The sequence below is a fragment of the Nicotiana tomentosiformis genome, chromosome 1 (assembly GCF_000390325.3).
Source record: "Nicotiana tomentosiformis chromosome 1, ASM39032v3, whole genome shotgun sequence".
NCBI lineage: Eukaryota > Viridiplantae > Streptophyta > Magnoliopsida > Solanales > Solanaceae > Nicotiana > Nicotiana tomentosiformis.
Genome location: NC_090812.1, coordinates 18,093,937 through 18,116,523, shown reverse-complemented (window position 1 = coordinate 18,116,523; position 22,587 = coordinate 18,093,937). Strand labels below are relative to the sequence as shown.

Genomic DNA, 22,587 nt, shown 5'->3' with positions numbered 1-22,587 from the left:
AGCCTCTGTCGCGTCCTTCGGCCCGTTCATAAGGCAAAAACTGGCTCCTCGAAGATAGTCTATCTGTGTCGAAATCGTCTTTTGATATCTCTTTAATCTTCTCTTGACCTTTAACAAATGCCGGAAAACCGAGCTAATCATCCTCAATCCTTATCTTTGACTCGTACCGGTTGTGAACATCTGCCCAAGTTGTCACTTGAAACTCGAGCAAGCTTTCTTTCAATTTCCGGGAAGCATCGGAACTTCTCGGATTCAAACCCTTGGTGAATGTTTCAGACGCTCATTCATCCGGAACGGCCGAGAGTAACATCCTTTCCTTCTAGAACCGGGTTACAAGTTCCCGCAGCAACTCGGAGTCTCCTTGTGCAATCCTGAATATATCGACCTTTCGGGCCTGCACCTTTCTAGCCCCAGCATGGGCCTTAATGAAAGAATCCACGAGCATGTCGAAGGAGTCTATGGAATGCTCGGACAAAAGCAAATACCATGTCAAGGCTCCCTTCCTGAGGATCTCTACAAATTTCTTCAGCAAAATTGACTCGATCTCGTGGGGAGCTAAATCGTCCCCCTTCACAGCCATTGTATAGGTGGTGATATGCTCCTGAGGATCTGAAGTCCCATCATATTTTGGCACGTCGGGCATTTTGAACCGCTTCGGGATCAATTCGGGTGCCGGGATTGGTTTGTACGGCAATTGAGTGTACTTCTTTGAGTCTGGCTCCTTCAGCATTGGTGGTGCGCCCAAAATTTGATCCATGCGGGCGTTTACTTCCCTCATAAACTGTATGAGTTCGCTTTTGAAGGGATCACTTTCGTTGTTGTGACCGGATCCGCTCCCCCTGGCCCCATCAAAGCCGACCTCTCCCGTCTGAGTGTTGTTGTTGACCCTTTGCGTTGTTTGATTTGCGGGAGCACCAGGAGGAACTGGACCTCGTCCATTCACGTTATTGGAAGCACCCGATAACGCCTGCTTCAGCCAGGTCATAACCTTATCCTGTCGTTTGAGATGGCCTAGAATGGACTCATGTTGCTCCTGCAGGACCCTTACCGCTTCGACGATGTGCTCCTCTTCAGCATCATCAGGAGTCGCTTCTCTAACATGTCGCGGGTACCGCCTGTTGTGGACTGGTGTGGCCTCGTTCCCCTCACTGCGGGTATCACTGATTTGAATCCTCGTGTTGAGGCTAGTTTTCTTGGGCCTCAAGGTTGTGTGTGCGTTAACACCAATATCTGCCATTTTCTATGATTCTTTTGCTAAGAACAAATAATCAAACACGTTAGTAAAAGAGACAAGGACCAACTTAATTACACAATTGTCTAGGCCCCACATTGGGCGCCAAACTGTTTACCCGTAAAATGGTACAGTTGAATTTATACGTGATTTATAGACAAGTGAATTAATTTGGTCCTGAAATAATAGATGAATTAGATAAAAATACAATACTTAGCCTTGAGATGGAGATAAAATAGAAGAAATAATAATTCTGGGAGCAGGGTTCCCGGGCACAACAATAATGATATCAAAAAATAAGAAGATAAATTATATTAAGCTTTGAATAGAGTGTAGCGTATATTTGCCGGAAAACTCATGTCTCCTCAACAATGATAATAGAGCTCACTGTTTATACATGTACCTAGGGAACAAGGTCCTAGGATCAAGTCCATCTTTAATGTCAATTATGGGGGCCATTAAAAAATGTGTAACGGCAAGTAGTGAATGTCATATTTCTTGTAACGGGCAGTGTACTTAATGCTGTAGAATATTCCTCATTAAATGCTATCGGGTGGCAGACATTTATTTCATCTTTATGAGTATCGTTCTCTCCGGTAACAGACAGGATCGTTGCCTTCGATTTCAGCTATCTTCTGTTTTCGGTTCTACGTGTCACTTTCTCATGCGATCATTTAATATAAACATATTTTACCCTAAGCAGATTTATTAGTGAAGAGTTTTCTTATATTAAAAAAACATGGAGAAGAGCCAGGCAAGGTGAAAACAATTACTCAAAAGGGAAAGAAAAAAAAAACGTTAAGCAAATGATTTAATATTCCTTCTTATTGGCAATGATTTAAGAGCTATGGGTTTCAGTAAAAATTCTTGATGTGTTTCCAGTTGTCTCCTTAAATAACTCTAATCTTACTTTTAATTTTTAGTTGAAATTCTCGATTGCATGAAAAATCACTCAACAGCAACAGGTTCGGCGGAACTAGTCTTTACTCTACAGGTTCGGCGAAATCCATTTTTTTATTTAAAATTTTTATTTGTCTTAAAAAAATTATTAAATATATATGAATTAGTAGCGTAGAACCGATTAGGCGTTTGAATTGATTGAAACTAAAAAAAAGAGTTTTGAACTTGTACTGAAAGATAGTTTTTAAAAATTAAAATTGTGTTTAAATATATATTTTACTTGAAAAAATATTAAACTTTTATGAGTAAAAGATAAATTTTAACCAAAAAATAGCCAAAACCAGCTTTTGAAACTCGAATTTTCTTTTAAACTGATCAAGTTCCATAAAGAAATAATATTTTAATTTCTTTTTTAAAAGTAAAGAAAATTCTATATTAGGCAAGTAACTTGAAAAAACTAAAATTTTTGGATCCGCCTCCAATGGTCGGCGCGTCTATATTTGCATAACGTAATGGGCATTTGGACATAAGAATTGTAAATTTTCGGAAAAAGTGAAAAACAATTCAAGTGAAAATGGTATTTGAAAATTAGAGTTAGTTTTGGACATGAATATAATTTTGGATTGTGTTTGAATTTTTGTGAGTGATATGAGTGAAAATTTTAAAAAATAATTTTTTGGAGTTTTTTAAATTTTTGAAAAATTTCAAAATTAATTTTCAAGTGAAAATTGAAAATTTTATGATCAAATTGATTTCGAAAAAAGTGAAAAAATTTCGAAAAAAAAAAAAATTCATGGCCAAACGGGCTTAAAAACTAGGGACAAAAGTTAAACATCAATAACATTTATGAACATCAATCCTGACCGTTCAAATGAGAAAGAAAATGGACTGGATTGGATTGGGCCAGAATTTAAAATTTTGGACTGTGACATCACACTGTTGCCACCGCTTCACTGATCTTGACCCAAATCGACCGACAAAATTCATATCCTTGAAACCTTAAAGTTCGCCCGCAGTTTTTGAAGAAATATAATACTAGTACTTCAATAAATCCATTATTTAAGAAAAATAAACGTAAAATATGTTCTTACGTTACTACTATAAATAGACAGTCTCCCAAAGATACACTTCCATAAAATAGACTTTTGACACTTGAGCTTTCAATAATATATTCTTTATTCCCCTTCACTTTTTCTCTCTCACAATTTCACACTTCAATGCACTTCTGTCCCTGTTATTCCCTAGAACTAGAATACACACACACTAGTGGATTCCTTGCTTTAGCTTCAAATTTCTGCTAATTAATCTTTTTCTTTTCTTTTTCTCTCCTTTTTTCTCCACCTCAATTTCGTTTTAGCCCGATTCAAAGACCTCCCAATTTCCCATTCTTCTTTTGTCTCATGAAACCCTAATTCTTCTAAAATTCACAGATTTTCAAATGCCATATTGTAATTCAGCTTAGAGGTGTTGAATTTAGGTTGTCTGTGGAGCTGGAATTTTGGGGAAATCTGGGAATTTTATAAATTCCTTTAAAAATTGATCCTTTTTGTGTTAAATTTAAAACCTTAATTTCCAAATTTGGTATCTGTCATCAGGATTTGGCTTTGTTTGGAGTTTGAAAGGGTTTGCTTAATTTGTGGTTATAAGTTAAGGGATTTTGTAGTTTTTTTAATATATAGTGAACTTTGTGAAGGATAAGAAAATGGATAAATACGAGCTTGTGAAAGATATAGGGTCAGGGAATTTTGGTGTGGCAAGGCTTATGAGGCACAAGGAAACCAAAGAGCTTGTGGCAATGAAATACATTGAGAGAGGACACAAGGTTTGCATCATTACTGTCTTTTATCATCAAATCAATTATTTTTTCCCCTAATTATCAGTTAAACATGTAATTAGCAATATCATCCAAGGTTCTATAATGTTGAGATGTCACATTTTGTTATAGATTGATGAGAATGTAGCAAGGGAGATCATTAATCATAAATCACTTCGACATCCAAACATAATTCGATTCAAGGAGGCAAGTTTGTGTGCTTATGTTTTATTATTCTGCAATGCCCTATTGATAATATTGGTTTGTTTTGAAAATGGCAAGAAAAGCTAAGGAATAGCTGGCCTAATTGTTGTGCATTTGTTTTGTGAGATACAGGTGTTAGTGACTCCCACTCATCTTGCCATTGTTATGGAATATGCAGCTGGTGGAGAACTGTTTGAGCGCATTTGCAATGCAGGAAGGTTTAGTGAAGATGAGGTATATTATAAAATTTTAACTGTGTCAATAATCAGTCTCACATAGACTACCATATAGAAGGATTCTGAAGGATAAAGAAATGGTAATGAAGTCTATGATTTTAAAAGGTCACATTTCTGTGATTTTAAGAGCCTTGGTTCACTATCTTCAATGCTTGTCTCATTTGGTTTCTTGCTGCTGTCACTTCAGGCTAGATACTTTTTCCAGCAGCTTATTTCAGGAGTCCACTACTGTCACAACATGGTAAGAAACTTACAAGAATTTACAAAACAAAAAAAAAGAAAAACTTTCTCTATGTGTGAACATATGAACAGAAATTTAGATACATCTTAGGCCTGGACTTATGTGTATAAGTTTTATTCCAAATGCCATCTTTTTATTTAAGGGAGCTTAATCTTCTTCAAACTTCCATTGCCTCTGCAGCAAATATGCCATAGAGATTTGAAGCTGGAGAATACCCTTCTTGATGGAAGTCCAGCTCCACGCTTGAAGATATGTGATTTTGGATACTCAAAGGTTGGTGATGTTCTGGTGTTTGGTGGCTATAGACTTATGTTATCTCCCTTGAAAGTGCTAAGATGCTCATAGTTTTCTTCCCGCAATCGCAGTCGTCGCTGTTGCATTCAAGACCAAAATCAACTGTTGGGACTCCAGCTTATATTGCTCCAGAGGTCCTATCTAGAAGAGAATATGATGGCAAGGTATCTGTGTACTTACTTTTGTGATCTTTTACATTTGGTGGAGAGGCATTACGCAAATGATTTTTGTTTGGCCTCCATCTGTGTGGAGCTGCATTTGCATCCATAGGAGCAATGTGTAATATATGGTCTTTATTTCTCTTCCTCTTATGAGTAATTAAGAAACCACTATAACTGGTTGCTCTGTGACTTGTTGAATTTACAGGTGATGCTCCCAAAAGTTGCGTAAATTACATCTTATTTACACCCTCCACCATTCTTTCCCTAAAGAGTGAAGTTTTTCTTTTTTTTTTGTTACTAATCATTATTCTTAGGCCGTGAAGTTCTGTTTGTGATCATTTCAGCTGGCTGATGTTTGGTCATGCGGGGTGACACTTTATGTGATGCTGGTTGGGGCATACCCTTTTGAAGATCAGGAGGATCCGAAGAATTTTAGGAAAACTATTCAAGTGAGTCTTTTAATTCTTCACATATCCAAAGCACTTATGTGATGTTTAGTCTTTTAATTTGGCTTGATGTTTCTCTTTCCAGCGAATAATGGCGGTACAGTACAAGATTCCCGACTATGTTCACATATCGCAAGATTGTAGGCACCTTCTCTCTCGGATATTTGTTGCCAATCCAGCAAGGGTATGTCTTTGTTGGGTGTGTTCTAGTGGAAGTTTACTTGAATTCTTAGTGGGCTAACAATCTGATACAGATGTTACCTATTTAATGCATCATTTGTTGTCACCAATGGGGTCTATACACTTGGCTTTTGGCGCCCTATTCTTCCTATTTCAGCCGCCATGCCCATTCGATAGATTATCCTCCAATAGGTCATCATGGTTACAATTTTGTAAGATGAAATTACGTATCTCAAATTGCCCATTTATCTAAAAAGATTTCCTGAATCGCCTCACCTGAACCAAATCGCTGAACTTTAATATGATGGGAAATCATTTCATCCTTCCAACACTATTCTTTACTGGAACTGAGCTTCACCCCTAGTCTCAGTACCCTTCCACCGTGGGAGTGAGTCATAGTTGCTCATTTAGATAACGGCAATTAGACAATCTTTTTCGATGGTTCTTGTCAGGGCACCGTGTTGTTTGATACTCCAACTAAGCTTTTGAGTTAATGTCCAAAGGTACCACAATTTAAGCAGTGGTGTTTAGTCTGTCAGATCCCATCATACTTACCTGCTTTATTCTTATAGTTCTGTTTTCCCAAAAAGGATTGATGTTTTCTTCAAATAGTGTGTGTCCAACAAGAAAACAAATGGAAGCTGGGGATAGCCTTTGTTCCCTTAATCCAGATAATTCTACTGTATGAAGGATTCCTTGTAAGTATCTTGGCTTCTCTTTCGAAAGGAGGGAAATACTGTGACATCTCAGTTTAATTGTTATTTGTATTTTTCTGTAGTGTTTCTATGATTGTATGGCAGAAGTATTTGCGATTTTAGCCTCGAAAAACCTGAATCTACATCTACTTGCTTATCCGTTCAATTTTTTCAACACCATAAAGAGTGTAAGGAATGATAAATCAGAAAGTATATACGCTTACTATGAATTATCACCTTTCATCTTTGTGCGCCCTATTTTCTAACCAAATTGTAGAAAAATGAAAATGAAAAATTAGAACAGATTTGAAGTAGGAGATCATGGCTTGTCTAATGAATAGGTTTGTTTTTGCAGAGGATCACAATCAAAGAAATCAAATCCCATCCATGGTTTTTGAAGAATTTGCCTAGGGAATTAACAGAAGCAGCACAGGCAGCTTATTATCGAAAAGAAAACCCAACATTTTCGCTTCAGAGTGTTGAGGAGATCATGAAAATTGTGGAAGAGGCAAAGACTCCCGCTCCAGCTTCCCGTTCAGTCTCAGGTTTTGGTTGGGGAGGAGAAGAAGAAGAAGAGAAGGAAGGAGATGTAGAAGAAGAGGAAGAGGGGGAAGAAGAAGAAGACGAATATGAAAAGCAAGTGAAGCAGGCACATGAAAGCGGAGAAGTTCGTCTCACCTAAGTGTAAATTATCAGCTTTGCTCGTAGAAAACTTGGACAAACACCTTGGCCTATTTTATCTTTTTTGGCTTGTGAAAGACTATAGCTTTTGGCATTTCATGATTGTGTAGAAGTTGTTTCACCTAGGCCTTACATTATGTTCTTTTTGCTTGTGGAAAGTGTGGGGCATTTCATGGTTGTGTAAAATTTGTCTCTTTCTTGCTGTGTGGAATTCAAGAAGTCTGTAAAAATTTCTGAGTTTTATGGTAAGGATGCTTGTCAATTATATTACCATGAGACAAAGGAAATGGTGCACTGAAGTTGAAACTCGAATGAGCTTAAGTTGCAGCCTACATTTTGCAGTGAGCCTTAGTTCAATTTACAGGAGATTTTGGTGAGTTTTGTTGTATGCATCTTAGACACTTTCTATAAGATTTTGTATATATGGTCTTGGTGATCTTTCGATCGTAAAAATAGGTTTATGTGTTTAGCTTATAACTATACCAAGTAAACTGACTGTTTTTATTTTAATTTTTAAAAATAGATTTATTGGGAGCTTATAGTGATACCGAGTATCAGGATTGGTTTATATTAAAAATGGAAAAATTACCGATCTGAACCTATTAAATATTGCATATTTAATACACTAGTAAATATTATATATTGTATTATTTATAAAAAGTTTAAACATATAAAGGATTGGAATTTTGGGTCTTTTAAAGTATTAACGTCTTTCTCGAACGATACAGCTCTACCCTTTATCTTAAGGTGTCCTATTCAGGAGAAAGAAATAAAGTGGACTGTTCTTTTGCTAAGAAAAAAGAGTAAGAAAAGTAGGAGGGAAAGCAAAGGTTGAGAAACTTTGATAGCTACGTTTACACTTGCAAGAGCAGAGTTACATCTGTATTTTTCAATTGAAAAGTGATTCGTTTAATAAGATGAGCCGTGAATATAAAGAAAATAAAAAACTACAGTTGCTTTCTTGGACTCTTATTGGTTTACTATTGTTTAAAGATTCCACTGGAAGTAGAGGGGCAAAGGCCTAAACCTATGACTATCCTTTTTTAAAAAGTTTTCTTGTTTTGGGTGATTGCAGCTTATGTCAAACTCAATTAATGGCTGAAAGTGCATTATGACAACATAGAATTCTTTTTGCCAGTGAAACGAGAAGTGTCTTTTTCTCTTTTTAAAAGAGTAAGAGGATACAAATTAATTGTTGGTACGTGAGTCCGAAAATGTCAATTAAACTTTTAATCCTGTGACATTTGTCTATCCAAACAAAGAAAGGGAGTTCCGTTTGCTGTACGTAACAAGCAAATTGTTCACGAGGTATGATCAAAAGTCTAGCTCAAAGGCATGAAACAATCATTTTAGAACTATATCAAGCAAATGTGTCTTTTCACCTTTTTCTGGATAGGACGTGCAAGTTGGAAGTAGTGGCGAATTCTTCGCTACCGTCAAGAGATTATAATCATCTACACCATGTCATTCTTTTCTTTTCTTTCTTTACTTTTTCTTGGAGGCGGGGGTGGGTGGTGGGTGGTGTGGGGGTTTATCCCAAGTACAATCCTTCATTTTATCACTATTTGCCATTAAACGTCCAACTATTAGAACACAAGGTATATTAAGTTATACTAGGTTTACTTGTAAGTAGTAAATGAACATCTCAAACAAAAAGGGACATCCCGATACACTAAGCTCCCGCTATGCGCAAGTTCGGGGAAGGGCCAAACCATAAGGGTCTATTATATGCAGTCTTACCCTACATTTCTGCAAGAGGTTGTTTTCACGGCTCGAACCTGTGAACATCTCAGACAAAATATTAAATATTTCCTTTATATCTACTACATAAAATTTGAATTTATTTTCATCACTAAAACAACAGATTAACTAGATTTCGCAATTATTGTACATAGATACATATCTCCAAGACTCCCACTGAAGTATTGAACTAACAAGAGACCCTCCAATACCAACACAAAAATCCACCCGAAATGGCAAGGGAGTATATAACAGACTAAGATCAGATGTGTCACGACCCAAAATCTCACATGTCGTGATGGCACCTATCTCAATACTAGGCAAGCCGACAATCTCAATAAATCACCATATCTTTTAAATTTGAAAACATAACTATTAAATTCAGCGGAAGAAAATCTCACAAACACAAATATAAACACTCCCAAAACCCGGTGTCACTGAGTACATGAGCATCTAATATGAATAGAAAGTCTGATTGACAAAACACTGTCTGAAAGTATAGAACAATACAATAACTGAAAGAAAGGGAGTCAAGGTCAGCGGACTTCAGGCAGCACCTTGATAGTCTCCAACTGATAGCACTTTGAGATCTAATAGTCGCTGTATCCGAAAGCACCTGGATCTGCACACGAGGTGCAGAGTGTAGTATGAGTACAACCAACTCAATAAGTAACAAGACTAACCCCTGGGATGAAAGTAGTGACAAGCTCAGCAGGTACAGTCCAGTATAAATAATAACAATACAAAAATGTAGGCATGCTTTCATATTCAACAGTTGCTTTCAGTACAAATAAAACAGATCAATTCTGAACAATACGAGGAATATGACATCTCTGTATCTACATGCCAGTGTACATACTGTATGTGATGCACCTTAGTGAAAACTCTATGTACTCACAATCTAAAATACTCAATCACTCAGTACTGTATATGGCCAATCCAGCCCAGTGGAAGATCCATCCCCAAATATCAATGATTCAGACAAGATCCATGTCCAGGGAAAATCCATCCCTCAATATAAATATTTCGGGTAAGATCCATGCCCAGGGAAAATCCATCCGTCAATATAAATGTTTCGGGCAAGATCCATCCCTCAATATAAATTAATGATTCGGATAAGATCCATGTCCAGGGAAAATCCATCCCTCAATATAAATGCTTCGGGCAAGATCCATGCCCAGGGAAAATCCATCCCTCAATACAAATGCTTCGGGCAAGATCCATGCCCAGGGAAGATCCATCCCTCAATATAAATCAACTGTGCCCACTGGGGTGTGTGCAGACTCCGGAGGGACTCCTTCAGCCCAAGCGCTATAAATCAACCACGCTCACTGGGGGTGTGTGCAGACTCTGGAGGGGCTCATTCAGCCCAAGCGCTATATAAAGCCGATATGGCCTACTGCGGCGTGCAGTCCGATCCCATAATAATAATAAAGCCTATAAGGCCTGCTGCAGGCGGGCGGCCCCGATCCATGTAGTAATAAAGCCTATAATGTCTGATGCGGCGTGCAGCCCGATCCTATGATGATGATGATGATCATCATCATCATCATAATAATAATATATATATAAAGCTGATATGGCCTGCTGCAGGCGGACAGTCCCGATTCAATAAATATCCTCACAATGGATGAGCATGATTGAGTATGAAATGTACATTTTAAAATAATTAATTCAATAGCAACACGACCCTATGGGTCCCAAAATATCGGCACATAAGCTAAACATGATCTTTATTATGAGCCTCAACTCAATTCCTCTAACACGTGTGGCATGTTCAGATAATAACATGATTCTTTAACTTTGCAACTTCACAGGATTTATTCAAGTCAATTTATATGGTGCACGTCCACACGCTCGTCAACTATCGTGTGTGTCACCTCCAAACAATTTATATAACACCAATTCGGGGATTCATACCCTCAGAACTAATTTTAAAAGTGTTACTTACCTCAAACCGTGTAATTCTTTACTCTGTTATGCCTTTGCCTCGCAAATTTGCCTCCGAAAGCCTCGTATCTAGTCACAATTAGTTCGATTCAGTCAATACAAATCATAGAAATTTATTCCATATGAAAATACTAATTTTTCAACAAAATCCGAAATTTAACTCAAAAATCACGTCTCGAAACCCGACAAAAGTTACAAAATCCGAAAGCCCATTCAACCACGAGTCTAACCATACCAATTTTACCAAAATACGACCTCAACTCGACCCTCAAATCTTCAAATTAAACCAAGAGGGTTTTCTAAATTTTTCAACTTAATTCACTAATTTAGTGATAAAAACAACAATAGATTCATGTAATTTAACCAAAATCAGGTTAGGAATTCTTACCCCAATATTTTCCTTGAAAAACTCTCGAAAAATCGCCTCACCCAAGCTTCCTTGGTCCAAAAATGGAAGATTGAGACGAATTTGGACTTTATTCTGATGCCCAAAGGTTTATTCTTCGTGTTCGCGATGAACAAATTCTCCAACATTCATTTTCAAACCCTTCTCATATAGCCTTTAGTATAATGGTCATAACTTTTTGTACAAAACTCCAAATAATGAATGATTTAACTTTCTGAAAATTAGACACCAAGGGCTATAACTTTCTTTTGTTGCTCATCTCACAATTCCTTATAGATTGCGAGATATAAGCTTCCAAAGTCAGCCCTGTGTAACGGAGATTTTCAAACTCTTCCCAGACAGCCTGTAGTGTATCCACCATAACTTTTTGTACACAACTCCAAATGACAAATGGTTTACCTTTCTGAAAATTAGACACAAAAGGGCTACAACTTTCATTTTTGGATCAGCTCTAAATTCCTTATAGATTGCGAGATATGAGCCTACAAAGTCCGACGACGGACAACAAAAATTCCTTATTCGCGAACGCGAGAGGCAAAGTCCCAACAACCAACAACAAAATCCTTCTTTGCGAACACGAGAGGCTCCTCGCGAACGCGAAGAACAATACCAGAACCAGCAACCAGCAGCATAAAAACACTCAAACTTGGTCCGAAACTACCCCGAATCAAACCCGAGGCCCCCGGGACCCCGTCCAATCGTACCAACCAGTCCCAATACATAACACGAACCTTCTCGAGGCCTCAAATCACATCAAACAACATCAAAACCACGAATCATACCCCAATTCAAGCCTAATGAACCTTGAAATTTTAAATTTCTACAAACGACGCCGGAACCTATCAAATCAAGTCTGATTGACCTCAAATTTTACACACAAGTCATAAATGACATAACAAACCTATTACAATTTTCAGAATTGGATTCCGACCCTGATATCAAAAAGTCAACCCCGGTTAAACTTCCCAAAAATTTAACTTTCGGCATTTCAAGCCTAATTCCACTACGGACCTCCAAATAACTTTCCGGACACGCTCCTAAGTCCAAAATCACCATACAGAGCTATTGGAATCACCAAAATTCAAATCCGAGGTCGTTTACACATAAGTCGACATCCGGTTAACTTTTCCCAACTTAAGTTTTCAATTATGAGACTAAGTGTCTCATTTCACCCCGAAATCCTTCCGGACCCAAACCAACTAACCCGTTAAGTCATAAAATAACTGTAAAGCATAAATTGAGCAGTAAATGGGGGAAACGGGGTGGTAATACTCAAAACGACCGGCCGAGTCGTTACAAGATGTCTCTGAGAGGCATATGACTTCCAAAAAAAACTTGAAAGGCAAGGTAAAACATCAACCTTGGCAATGAACACGTACGGAACTTCAAGAATATGTTTAGTTTCAATCTCCTGTACCGGCATCAATGAAACGATATCGAAATCCCAGTGCCTGCATTTACTTCTCTACACACAAGTGTTTACTTTCAAAAGTTTAATCAAGAAATCTTTTGGTAACAAAAATTGTGGTTGCTTTGCCTGGAACGGGAAGTGTGTGGTGATCTCCAACATTTCTTCAATTTGCTCATTTGGTTGACTCATTGAGCACCTCGAGTAACTTTCTGGTTTCTGTCAAAACACATTCCCTATCAAATAGAGCAGATACAACAGCAACGCCTTTCAGGTTTGGGACCCCTAGTCCCATTACAGCCTGAGCATTAGAGATGCCTATGCCGCCAATGGCTACAACTGGTAATTTGGATGACAAACAAACAGTTTTCAGGCCATCCAAACCAATCGTCTTATTGTTCTCTTTGGTATTAGTTGGATATACACCGCCAGAGCCAATGTAATCAGCCCCATCTATCCATGCTTGCTGGGCGTGCTCCGGTGTTTTGCATGATACACCAATGATTTTGTCAGGCCCAAGAAGAACCCGTGCAACATGAGCAGGCATGTCGGACTGCCCAATATGAACACCATCAGCATCACTAGCAAGAGCTACATCAATCCTGTCATTGATCAGCAGAGGAACACCATGAACTCTGCAGATTTTTAAACAAGCTTTTGCTGCTTCCAGAAAATCACTAGTTTCAACCTCCTTTTCCCTGCAATTGTAATAGATAAAGTCACATCAATATATATATCCAATGATTCTACTGAAAATGGCGGTAAGATATCTAAGAATAAAATGCCAAGTTGAGGCAAACGTGTAAAAAGGGTGTAACTCTTATTTGGTCCAAGAACACAGAGATCATAGTCAATAAGAGATCTTTCATTACACTTCTCTCAATTGGTGTCGCTTTTGAATGCATAGAACCGGAAAAACTTTATTAGGTGAGTTAAGGCCAAGGTCAATTTCTTTACAACTGAAACAATAGTTATTCTGCAATATGATTACAGTGGAATTTTAAATTTATTGTGCATGAGCATTTTTCTTCGAAGCAATTTTCTAATGAAATTCTATGAGCTCGAAAATGCATGGTTTTTTCACGCATGAAGATTTAAATGGAAGACCAAATTGTATGCTATATAACACTGTTAAGTTGTCAATTCTCTCACATCTGTGAAAAGCTCTCCCTTTCGGTCCAACACGATAGGACTGAGGCTTTAGTGAATGTAACCCAAGATTAGCTTAAGCTACTGCAACCTAAGCATGAAATCCACTGCATCAGAATATTGATATGTAGAACTTGTGATAGTCCTAATGATTGTTGATCTCTCCACCCTAGGTTTAGTAAGTACAATCCTCAGCTCTTTCTTACTCTAAAGAATCAAAAGGAAGACTGAAAGAGGGAAAGAAAGTGAACCAATTTCAAAGACACAAACCTCAGCTGAATAATGGAGGCACCTCCTTCTAAGGCAGCCTTTACCGCATCAACTATTGAACGACCCCACCTTTCGTTCATCCTGGAGTCAGTGACAGCATACAGAAAGAGATCACAAGGATCAAAAGGTCGTCGCTGCACGTTACTCTTAAGCTTCAAAAGATGATCCATAGGACCTTGACGCCCACCTCCAATGGCGATGTTCTTACTATAAGACAAGGCTGCTTCAATGTAGCGTTTAGCTACCTGGCAAATGTCGAAATATATATAAAAGAAAACATGCATCATTTGGCAAACAAGTCAAATTAAATGAAGCAATGAGCAAATTCCATGACCAACAGAGAATCTAACAATATATATTTGTGACTATCAGGGACCGGCAATTGTTTTTTAAAAGAGAGCAAGATGGCTGGAGGGTGAATTGATTACCTGACGTCAGAGTTATTTGACATGCTTTAACCCCCTCCTCCCACTTCCTCATTAAAGGTACAAACAGGAGAAGGACAAAAAAAAGAACAGAATGTTATGTGTAAAGTGTTCGTACCTACACCTCAAGGGGTTATTTGGATCATGGACTAGTCATGTAGGAATTACAGTGCAAGGAATGTTATGCCGTGAAAAATAATAATGTAGGATCGTTATACGTTGAATGATAATAATATAGGAATTGTTATGTAGGGATTGCCTATATTAAGAGTATTTAAGTGTTTAGCTACACATTTTCATTTCACCTTCTATCCTACATGAAATAATACAAATAATCCTGCATAAGTTATGCGGGCATTAGCATGCAGAGTTTAATATGCAAAGCAGCTGCATCTATCATGCAGAGTTATACTAGTAGATAAAATTGTATTAGTTATGCTGAGGTTATACTATTAATGCAGAGTTTTATGCTGAAAAATAAATGTTGTATTAATTATGCTTGGATTTATTTTCTTATACAGTCAACCAGATGACCCTTAAGTGTCTAGTCTATGGCCACCTCATAAGAGACCTGATAATTGTCAAAGCTCAGCCATTGTTAACACTATCCACTATACATCAAGTTTACACAAAATCCTAGCCTTGTGCCAACATACAATCTATTTTGCAGCAATGTATAGATATTTTGTATATCCAGATGCCATACTAAGTCAATTACCTTAACAGCAGAAAGCATTTGAGAACCCTTTGCTAGCTCAGCTGCGACAGAAGAAGCCAAAGTGCAGCCAGTTCCATGAGTATTTGGTGTCATTATGCGTGATGACCGAAACTCATAGAAATCCTTCCCTATAGGATCAATTGAAAGATCATAATATGGATGAGCATATAGAGGCATTCAAGAATCATGCAAGCTTTCACGTACGAACAAAAACAAGCACACTGATAATTCCTAAAGATCTTAAGAAGTTATTAGAAATACCATCATAAAACACATCCACAGCATCAAGGGAAGCAGGGAGATCGCCTCCTTTCACAAGTACATTTCTGTCCAAGAAATTAAGAGATTTTAGCACATTAGAAGAAGTCCTCTGTTGAGATACAGTTGTGACACAAAAAGAAGAGAATCCACAATACACATCTTCCTAATTGCATTATTTTTTATTTTTTATAGATCTTCCCTAATTGCACTACACTGTGAACTTGTACTAAACCAGCATAAGCTGGAACAAGTTTGTAGGACTTTATCCTATTTCTTTATTGCCGAAGTACTCAACAACTTTTACGCCTTCAAATCCGTAAAAGAGCATTTTCCTTCTGTTTGAAATGCCAGCCATTCCTCTCCCACTCTCACAGCCCAAGTCGAGGAGAAGCCTCGAGAAGGATGGAAGTTACTCCTTTTAGAGCATCCAGAAATGAGCCCCTAAAACTCCTTTTTGAAGCATCTACAAATTTTATTTTATTCAGCTGTAGTTCATGCTCACGTTAATTTTCCTCCAAGCAAGATGAAGTAGGCGTACATCCATCCAAAGAAGATTTCCTGAAGTCTTCCCTTGTTGGTAAAAAAGAGAATATCTTGTTTGTCCATTTTCAATGATAAGCAGATGTCAGATATGAGATGCGTATAACTACCTGCTACATGAGTGAATGGATGATAGTTCTAGCAGTTCATAGTTCTTTTGGTCGACTCATCAACAACTTGTGCCTCATATTTTCAGCAATCAAGAAGAAGCCTGCTAAGTTGTTAAACCCGGGCCATCGAAGTTAATATCAGAACATGAAGACTAACTGCAAGTGTGGGTGCTAACTGCTAAACACCATATGCGACCAGGTACTAAGCTTTGTCCTGTGGAAGCCAACTGTAGAATTCATAGATGTGACCTCTACCTAAAATATCACCAATAATTCAAGATTGACCAAGCTTGTTGGGTTTGTGGAGAGGGCGTAAGGCGTCATGCTACATTTGATAGCAAATGATGGTTCGAATGATTTAAAAGGTATTTACTTTTCTCTTGTAATTGAGAACTACGCTCCATAAATTTATTGGCCATCAAATGGACTTTGGTCATAAGTAATACAAGGTCAAGGAATCAATATTCACTATTTGGAAAAAACAAAAACAAAACAAAAAACTCAAAATTAACCTTGGACCAATGTCATGTATAGCTTTTGCAGCATAACGCATGTCAGCAATTGTTTCCAATGGCACACCACCTAGTAAAGCGGAAGCCTCTTTCAAATTTGGGGTCGCTATATCAGCCATGGGAAGAAGCTCCTCCCTGTTATCAGAACATTAAAGGCATATGATTAGACATAATTATCCAAGGAGTTGAAACATAAAGAATCAATTTAGAAGGCTACGACAATATTACAGCATATAAGATGTGAAACTTACATAAGTACTTTTTAAAAAAAAAATTACATAAGTAAATATATCAAGGAAGTTTCATTTATTGTGCTCCAGCAATTAACACGAAAACTGTGGTCTTTAAAAACATAAAGATGTTCAAGCTTAATCCAAGCATACGCCAATATACCAATAGATAGCATGTCCATATAGGAAGTTTACAGCTTGTTGTATATTTCATGAATTTGGCAGAAGAATATTCAGCAAAAAAACATTGTTAGCCAATAAATCCACAGTGAGATTACACGGGGAAAATGGAGAGAGACTATCACTCGCAGATGACATACCTAAAGATATCCAAAATAGAGGGACCAGCTAACGTATGTCCACTTGTGGATACCATAACAGGGTCAACCACCAAGGCTGTCTTCAAGCATTTGATAGCAGCATAGTTAACGTCGTCGAAATTTCAAAAGCAGAAAGAAGTATTGTGTACCTTGTACTGGGAATTCCTTCAGACTTTGACAGAGGGTTTTCACTATGCCAATTGACGGAAGCATGCCTGTTTTCACCTAAGATAATCTTAGTGCTGTAACGCAAACTGAGACATTAATGGAAAATGCAGATTGCTTATCCTGATCGTGCTGGTATACTCTTTCCATGTATATCTTGAATAGTGGATCAGGTTGTATATTTAGTTTTGCAATATATACAATCTAGAAGACATCAATAAAGCATTTGAATTAGGTATAGAGGTGGGCTAATGTTGTTCAAATAACCATTTATCCCACCTCTCCCATGGCATAAAATTATCCTATAAAAGGGAATTATAATCCCTGCCACAATCTGATCCCCAAACGCTAACGAAACATGGGACTCTCTTTTATCCCTGGGTATCCAAGACCCAAATAGCCAAACAATTCTTTAAATTAATTTCACATATATGGTGACATTTGCGCTTCCAGCAAAAACTGAAAAGCAAAAATAGCATGATATTTAACCAATATGAATGGCTGAAGAAAATGGCCTGATAATTTGGAAACCAGTAAATTAACCAATGACTTTGTTTATAGGGGATGTTCTATCAACATTACTTTCAGCCATCCAACCTTGCGTCCTAAATTATCTATACCAGTTATTGCTAGGCAATTCCAAGTTTCTTAATGTGTTCGTTGTTTCCTGTAATAATCTCGGGGGCTACACGGCAACATTGGTCTTTGGAAGTGTCTTTAGATTACTTACTAGTAAGATATATACGAGTTGGACTAAAAAGACCGATTAATTCAGTTTCCAATGAGAACATTGAAAGACATGAAAGCAAAGAGTCTGAAGTAAACAGGGAATGTAATCCCCTATTATAAAAGTTAAGCACCAGTGAGCTTGTGCTGGAAAATCTTAAGAGCATCAAAATAGCAATATATGAATACTCCGAAAAGAATATCTCATATTCCATTTGGTGCAGCATCATAACTTGACTCCATGTACATAATCCCCTGCCTCGGCCAGAACTAGCGATGATCCTATGAATGACCAGGACTTTTACTCTCTTCAGTTGCTCAAGTCAATACATAAATAACATCATCAAATGGCTGCGAACATTGTAACATTAACATGATATACTTACCACGTCGGGATGCATATCGGAAAGCACCGACCTCAACTGCTCCGCCACAAAATCTTCTGGCACAATGTTCACACCCTAGAATAAACCACAATAAATTTCACAAATCGAAAACACACTAGCAAAACATAAACAGACTAGAGTCTTTTAATACCTGAACCCCTACGGTGTTTTGAGCAGTAACAGCAGTGATCACAGTGGAGCAATAAACTCCCCGAGCAGCACAAGCCTTGAGATCCGCTTGAATTCCCGCTCCGGCGCCGGAATCGGAGCCGGCAACCGTCAGAACATGCGGGACTCTAACCATGCACTCATCGGACGGCGTAGGCGTGGAAACCTTATCGCCCTGCATTGCCTTAATATGCAAAAACCTATATTGATGAAAGCTTTTGATGCAGGCTACGCCTGGATTCAACAGCACTGGAATCTAAAAAAATGAAAATCAGGAACGATTTTAGCTTTTTCACAACAGATGAGACACTGTGTCCATATTATGTTATTTAATAAATTACTACAATTAGTTAAGAGAGTAACAAAGTTGACTTAAATTTCTAGTATTTACTAAATCCAACTTTAACATGTGTCATGAGATTATAAAAATTAGCATGAGGTTTTAAAACGAGTATGGGCAAATGAAGGGATGAGATTTTACCTGAGATTTTGGAGTGAAGAAGGAAGTGGATAGAACCTGAGAGCAGAAATACGCCATATGAGAAATGGATGAAGCTTTTGGAAGTGGAGAGTTCACGGGTACGGGTATTTGGACGGTATCTCATGTGATTCTACACTCCATATGTGGCATAAGATGATTTGCTTAAGATTTTCATTTATTTTATTTTATTTTTCGGCATGCCAAATTTTTTGGACTAAGGTTGTGCTTGGCGAAGAAAAATATTTTCTTAGAAAATGAGTGTTTTAGTGTTTGGTTAGAAAATAAAAAATATTTTTTAAGAAAATAATTTTTTATGCTATCAGTTTGTTAAAATAAAAGAAAATACTTTTTCTACATCATATGAAAAGAAAATACTTATTTTATTGAAATAAAAAAAAATATTTTTTCTATATCATGAAAAGAAAGTATTTTTTTATTAAAATGAGAAAAAAAATCATGAAAAGAAATGTCACGACCCAAAATTCCCACATTCGGACCGTGATGACGCCTAATATTTCACTTGTTAGGCAAGCAAACATTAGAATAATATTAACTAATTTTTAAATAATTTTTAAATTTATTAATAACAAAGAGCGATTGCGGAAGTAAAGTCTGAAATATAGTGAATAATCCATAAAAAAAATTAACGGTGTCTAAATACCATCCCAAAATTTGGTGTCATAAGTGCACGAGCTTCTAGAATAATACAAATAAGGGTCTCAATAAAATAAAGTTGTCTGGAAATAAATACACAACTAAAGTAAAATAGACAGGGACTTAAGAACTGCAGACGTCATGCAGTTATACTTCAAGTCTCCTCTGAGTAGCTGTAATCCGAGCAAGTCTATGGTACGTCGCTGGGACCAACTCCGAAATCTGCACAAGAAGTGCAGAGTATAGTATCAGTATAACCGACCCCATGTACTGGTAAGTGTTGAGCCTAACCTCGACGAAGTAGTGACGAGGCTAAGGCGGGTCACTTATATTAACTCGTACGCAATATTAGTAACGACAACAAATAATAGAAATAAATGAGGTAGCTCATTTATAATAATTGAAGCCAACTCAACAGTCATAACCAATTATCAATTCCATCAATTTCCGTTGCAGCGTGCAACCCGCTCTCACAATATATTCATATTCAATTCTGTTGTAGCGTGCAACCCGCTCCCATAATATATTCATTTTTAATCCTCTCATATAATTATTTTTAATCAAGTATATATATTGACTTTTAAATAAGTCTATTGCAGCGTACAATCCGATCCCCCAAATATTGACTTTTAATAAGTCTGTTGCGGCGTGCAACCCGATCCTCTAATATGGACTTTTTAATAAGTCTGTTGTGGCGTGCAACCCGATCCCCCAATATGGACTTTTAATAAGTCTATTGTGGCGTGCAACCCGATCCTCCAATATATCCATTTCAATCAATGCTATTGCGGCGTGCAACCCGATCCTCCAATATATCTATTTACCAAATTCTTATAGAAGAAATTTCTCCAATAAATACAATAATTAATATAAAATTATAAGACAACAAGCATACAATAATTATAATTTAATTATGAAACAAACAATGATAAATAGCAAATTATTATGGAAATCAGGGAAAAAATAGGCAGTTTAATATTTAATACACTAGATGTCAAGTAATAATTAATGCACATAATTCAAATAAGCATGTAGCAATTATTACAGAAATTCAAGAATTAATATTTGACAAGGAATTGTGAGTGAAACAATTAATATAATAATTCATTCGTGATTTAAATGATTTATGATTTTCAAATAATTATGCAAACAATTAATTCGATGACGTATAGACACTCGTCACCTCGCCTATATGTCGTTCACATGCAATTCACATAACAAACAATTTAAGGGTTCTATTCCCTTAAGTCAAGGTTAACCACGACACTTACCTCGCTTTGCAAATTCCAATCAATTACTCGACCACATCTTTTCCTTTTAAATTTGTCTCCAAAAGCTTCAAATCTATTCATAAACAATTCAATATACTCAATACGAATCATAGGAATTAATTCCATATGAATTTACTAATTTTTCGGATAAAAATCCGAAATTCATTAAAATATTCGACAGTGAGACCCACATCTCAAATACCGAAAAAACCTCGGGGAATCCGAACACCCGTTCCGCTACGAGTTCAACCATACAAAAATTATCCAATTTCGATGTCAAATGGACCTTCAAATCTAAATTTTTTATTTTTGGAAAGTTTTACAAAAATTCTAATTTCTTCCTTCTAAATCTGAAATAAATGATGAATATAGACATGGATTCGTGAAATATAATCACTTTTGGTTATAGAACACTTACCCATTTCGAAATCGTGAAAAACCTCTCAAAACTTCGCCTTAACCGAGCTCAAAATGACCAAAATGAGTAAAAATGTCGGACTCTTCGATATATACACTGCCCAGGCATTTCCGCACATGCGAGCTCGCATTTCACGACCCGAAATTCTCACCTTCGGACCGTAATGGCGCCTAACATTTCACTTGCTAGGCAAGCCAACGTTAGAATGATATTAACCAATTTTTTAAACAATCTTTAAATTTATTAATAACAAATAAATAAACGCGGAAGTAAGGTCTGAAATATAATGATTAATCCATAAAGACAACGGTGTCTAAATACCATCCTAGAATTTGGTGTCACAAGTGCACGAGCTTCTAGAATAAATACAAATAAAGGTCTGAATAAAATAAAGCTGCCTGGAAACAAACACACAGCTAAAGTAAAGTAGATGGGGACTTCAAAAGTGCGAACGTCGTGCAGTTATACCTTAAGTCTCCTCCGAGTAGCTGAAATCCGAGCAAGTCTATGGCACGTCGCTGGGACCAACTCCGAAATCTCCACAAGAAATGCAGAGTGTAGTATCAGTACAACCGACCATATATACTGGTAAGTGCTGAGCCTAACCTCGATGAAATAGTGACAAGGCTAAGGCGGGTCACTTACATTACCTGTACGCAATATTAATAATAACAACAATAATAGAAATAAATTAGGTAACTTGTTTATAATAATTAAAGCAAATTCAGCAGTCATAACCAATTATCATTTCCATCATTTCTGTTGCAGCGTGCAATCCGCTCTCACAATATATTCACATTCAATTCTGTTGCAGCGTGCAACCCGCTCTCACAATATATTCACATTCGGTTCTGTTGCGTCGTGCAACCCGCTCCTCCAATATATTCATTTTAATCAAATCTGTTGCGGCGTACAACCCGATCCCCCAATATATATATGTATGTCGACTTTTAAATAAGTCTGTTGCGACGTGCAACCCGATCCTCCAATATGGACTTTTAATAAGTCTGTTGCGGCGTGTAACCCGATCCTCCAATATGAATTTTTTAATAAGTCTGTTGCGGCGTGCAACCCGATTCTCCAATATGGACTTTTAATAAGTCTGTTGCAGCATGCAACCCGATCCTCCAATATATTTATTATAATCAATTCTATTGCGGCGTGCAACCCGATCCTCCAACATATCTATTTACCAAT

The 22,587-nt window shown here is 37.2% G+C and overlaps 2 protein-coding genes across 2 annotated transcripts; one reads left to right on the top strand and one right to left on the bottom strand.

The window, feature by feature from the left end:
• Positions 1 to 3,263: 3,263 nt before the first annotated feature.
• LOC104097892 (serine/threonine-protein kinase SRK2A) lies at positions 3,264 to 7,394 on the top strand. Its single transcript, XM_009604518.4, has 9 exons — positions 3,264 to 3,953; positions 4,077 to 4,151; positions 4,281 to 4,382; positions 4,572 to 4,625; positions 4,806 to 4,898; positions 4,991 to 5,083; positions 5,425 to 5,529; positions 5,612 to 5,710; positions 6,757 to 7,394. The coding sequence occupies exons 1-9, from the start codon at positions 3,834 to 3,836 to the stop codon at positions 7,081 to 7,083; spliced, it is 1,068 nt and encodes a 355-aa protein (XP_009602813.1). The 5' UTR covers positions 3,264 to 3,833; the 3' UTR covers positions 7,084 to 7,394.
• A 5,145-nt stretch (positions 7,395 to 12,539) lies between these two features.
• Positions 12,540 to 19,191, bottom strand: LOC104097893 (thiamine biosynthetic bifunctional enzyme TH1, chloroplastic). The gene is made up of 10 exons (XM_009604519.4): positions 19,048 to 19,191; positions 18,550 to 18,822; positions 18,399 to 18,473; positions 17,271 to 17,346; positions 17,122 to 17,197; positions 16,572 to 16,706; positions 15,410 to 15,474; positions 15,149 to 15,276; positions 14,006 to 14,250; positions 12,540 to 13,284 (listed from the first exon to the last, which is right to left on the bottom strand). Exons 1-10 carry the CDS (start codon positions 19,102 to 19,104, stop codon positions 12,762 to 12,764), a joined length of 1,653 nt encoding a protein of 550 aa, XP_009602814.1. The 5' UTR covers positions 19,105 to 19,191; the 3' UTR covers positions 12,540 to 12,761.
• Positions 19,192 to 22,587: the final 3,396 nt, after the last annotated feature.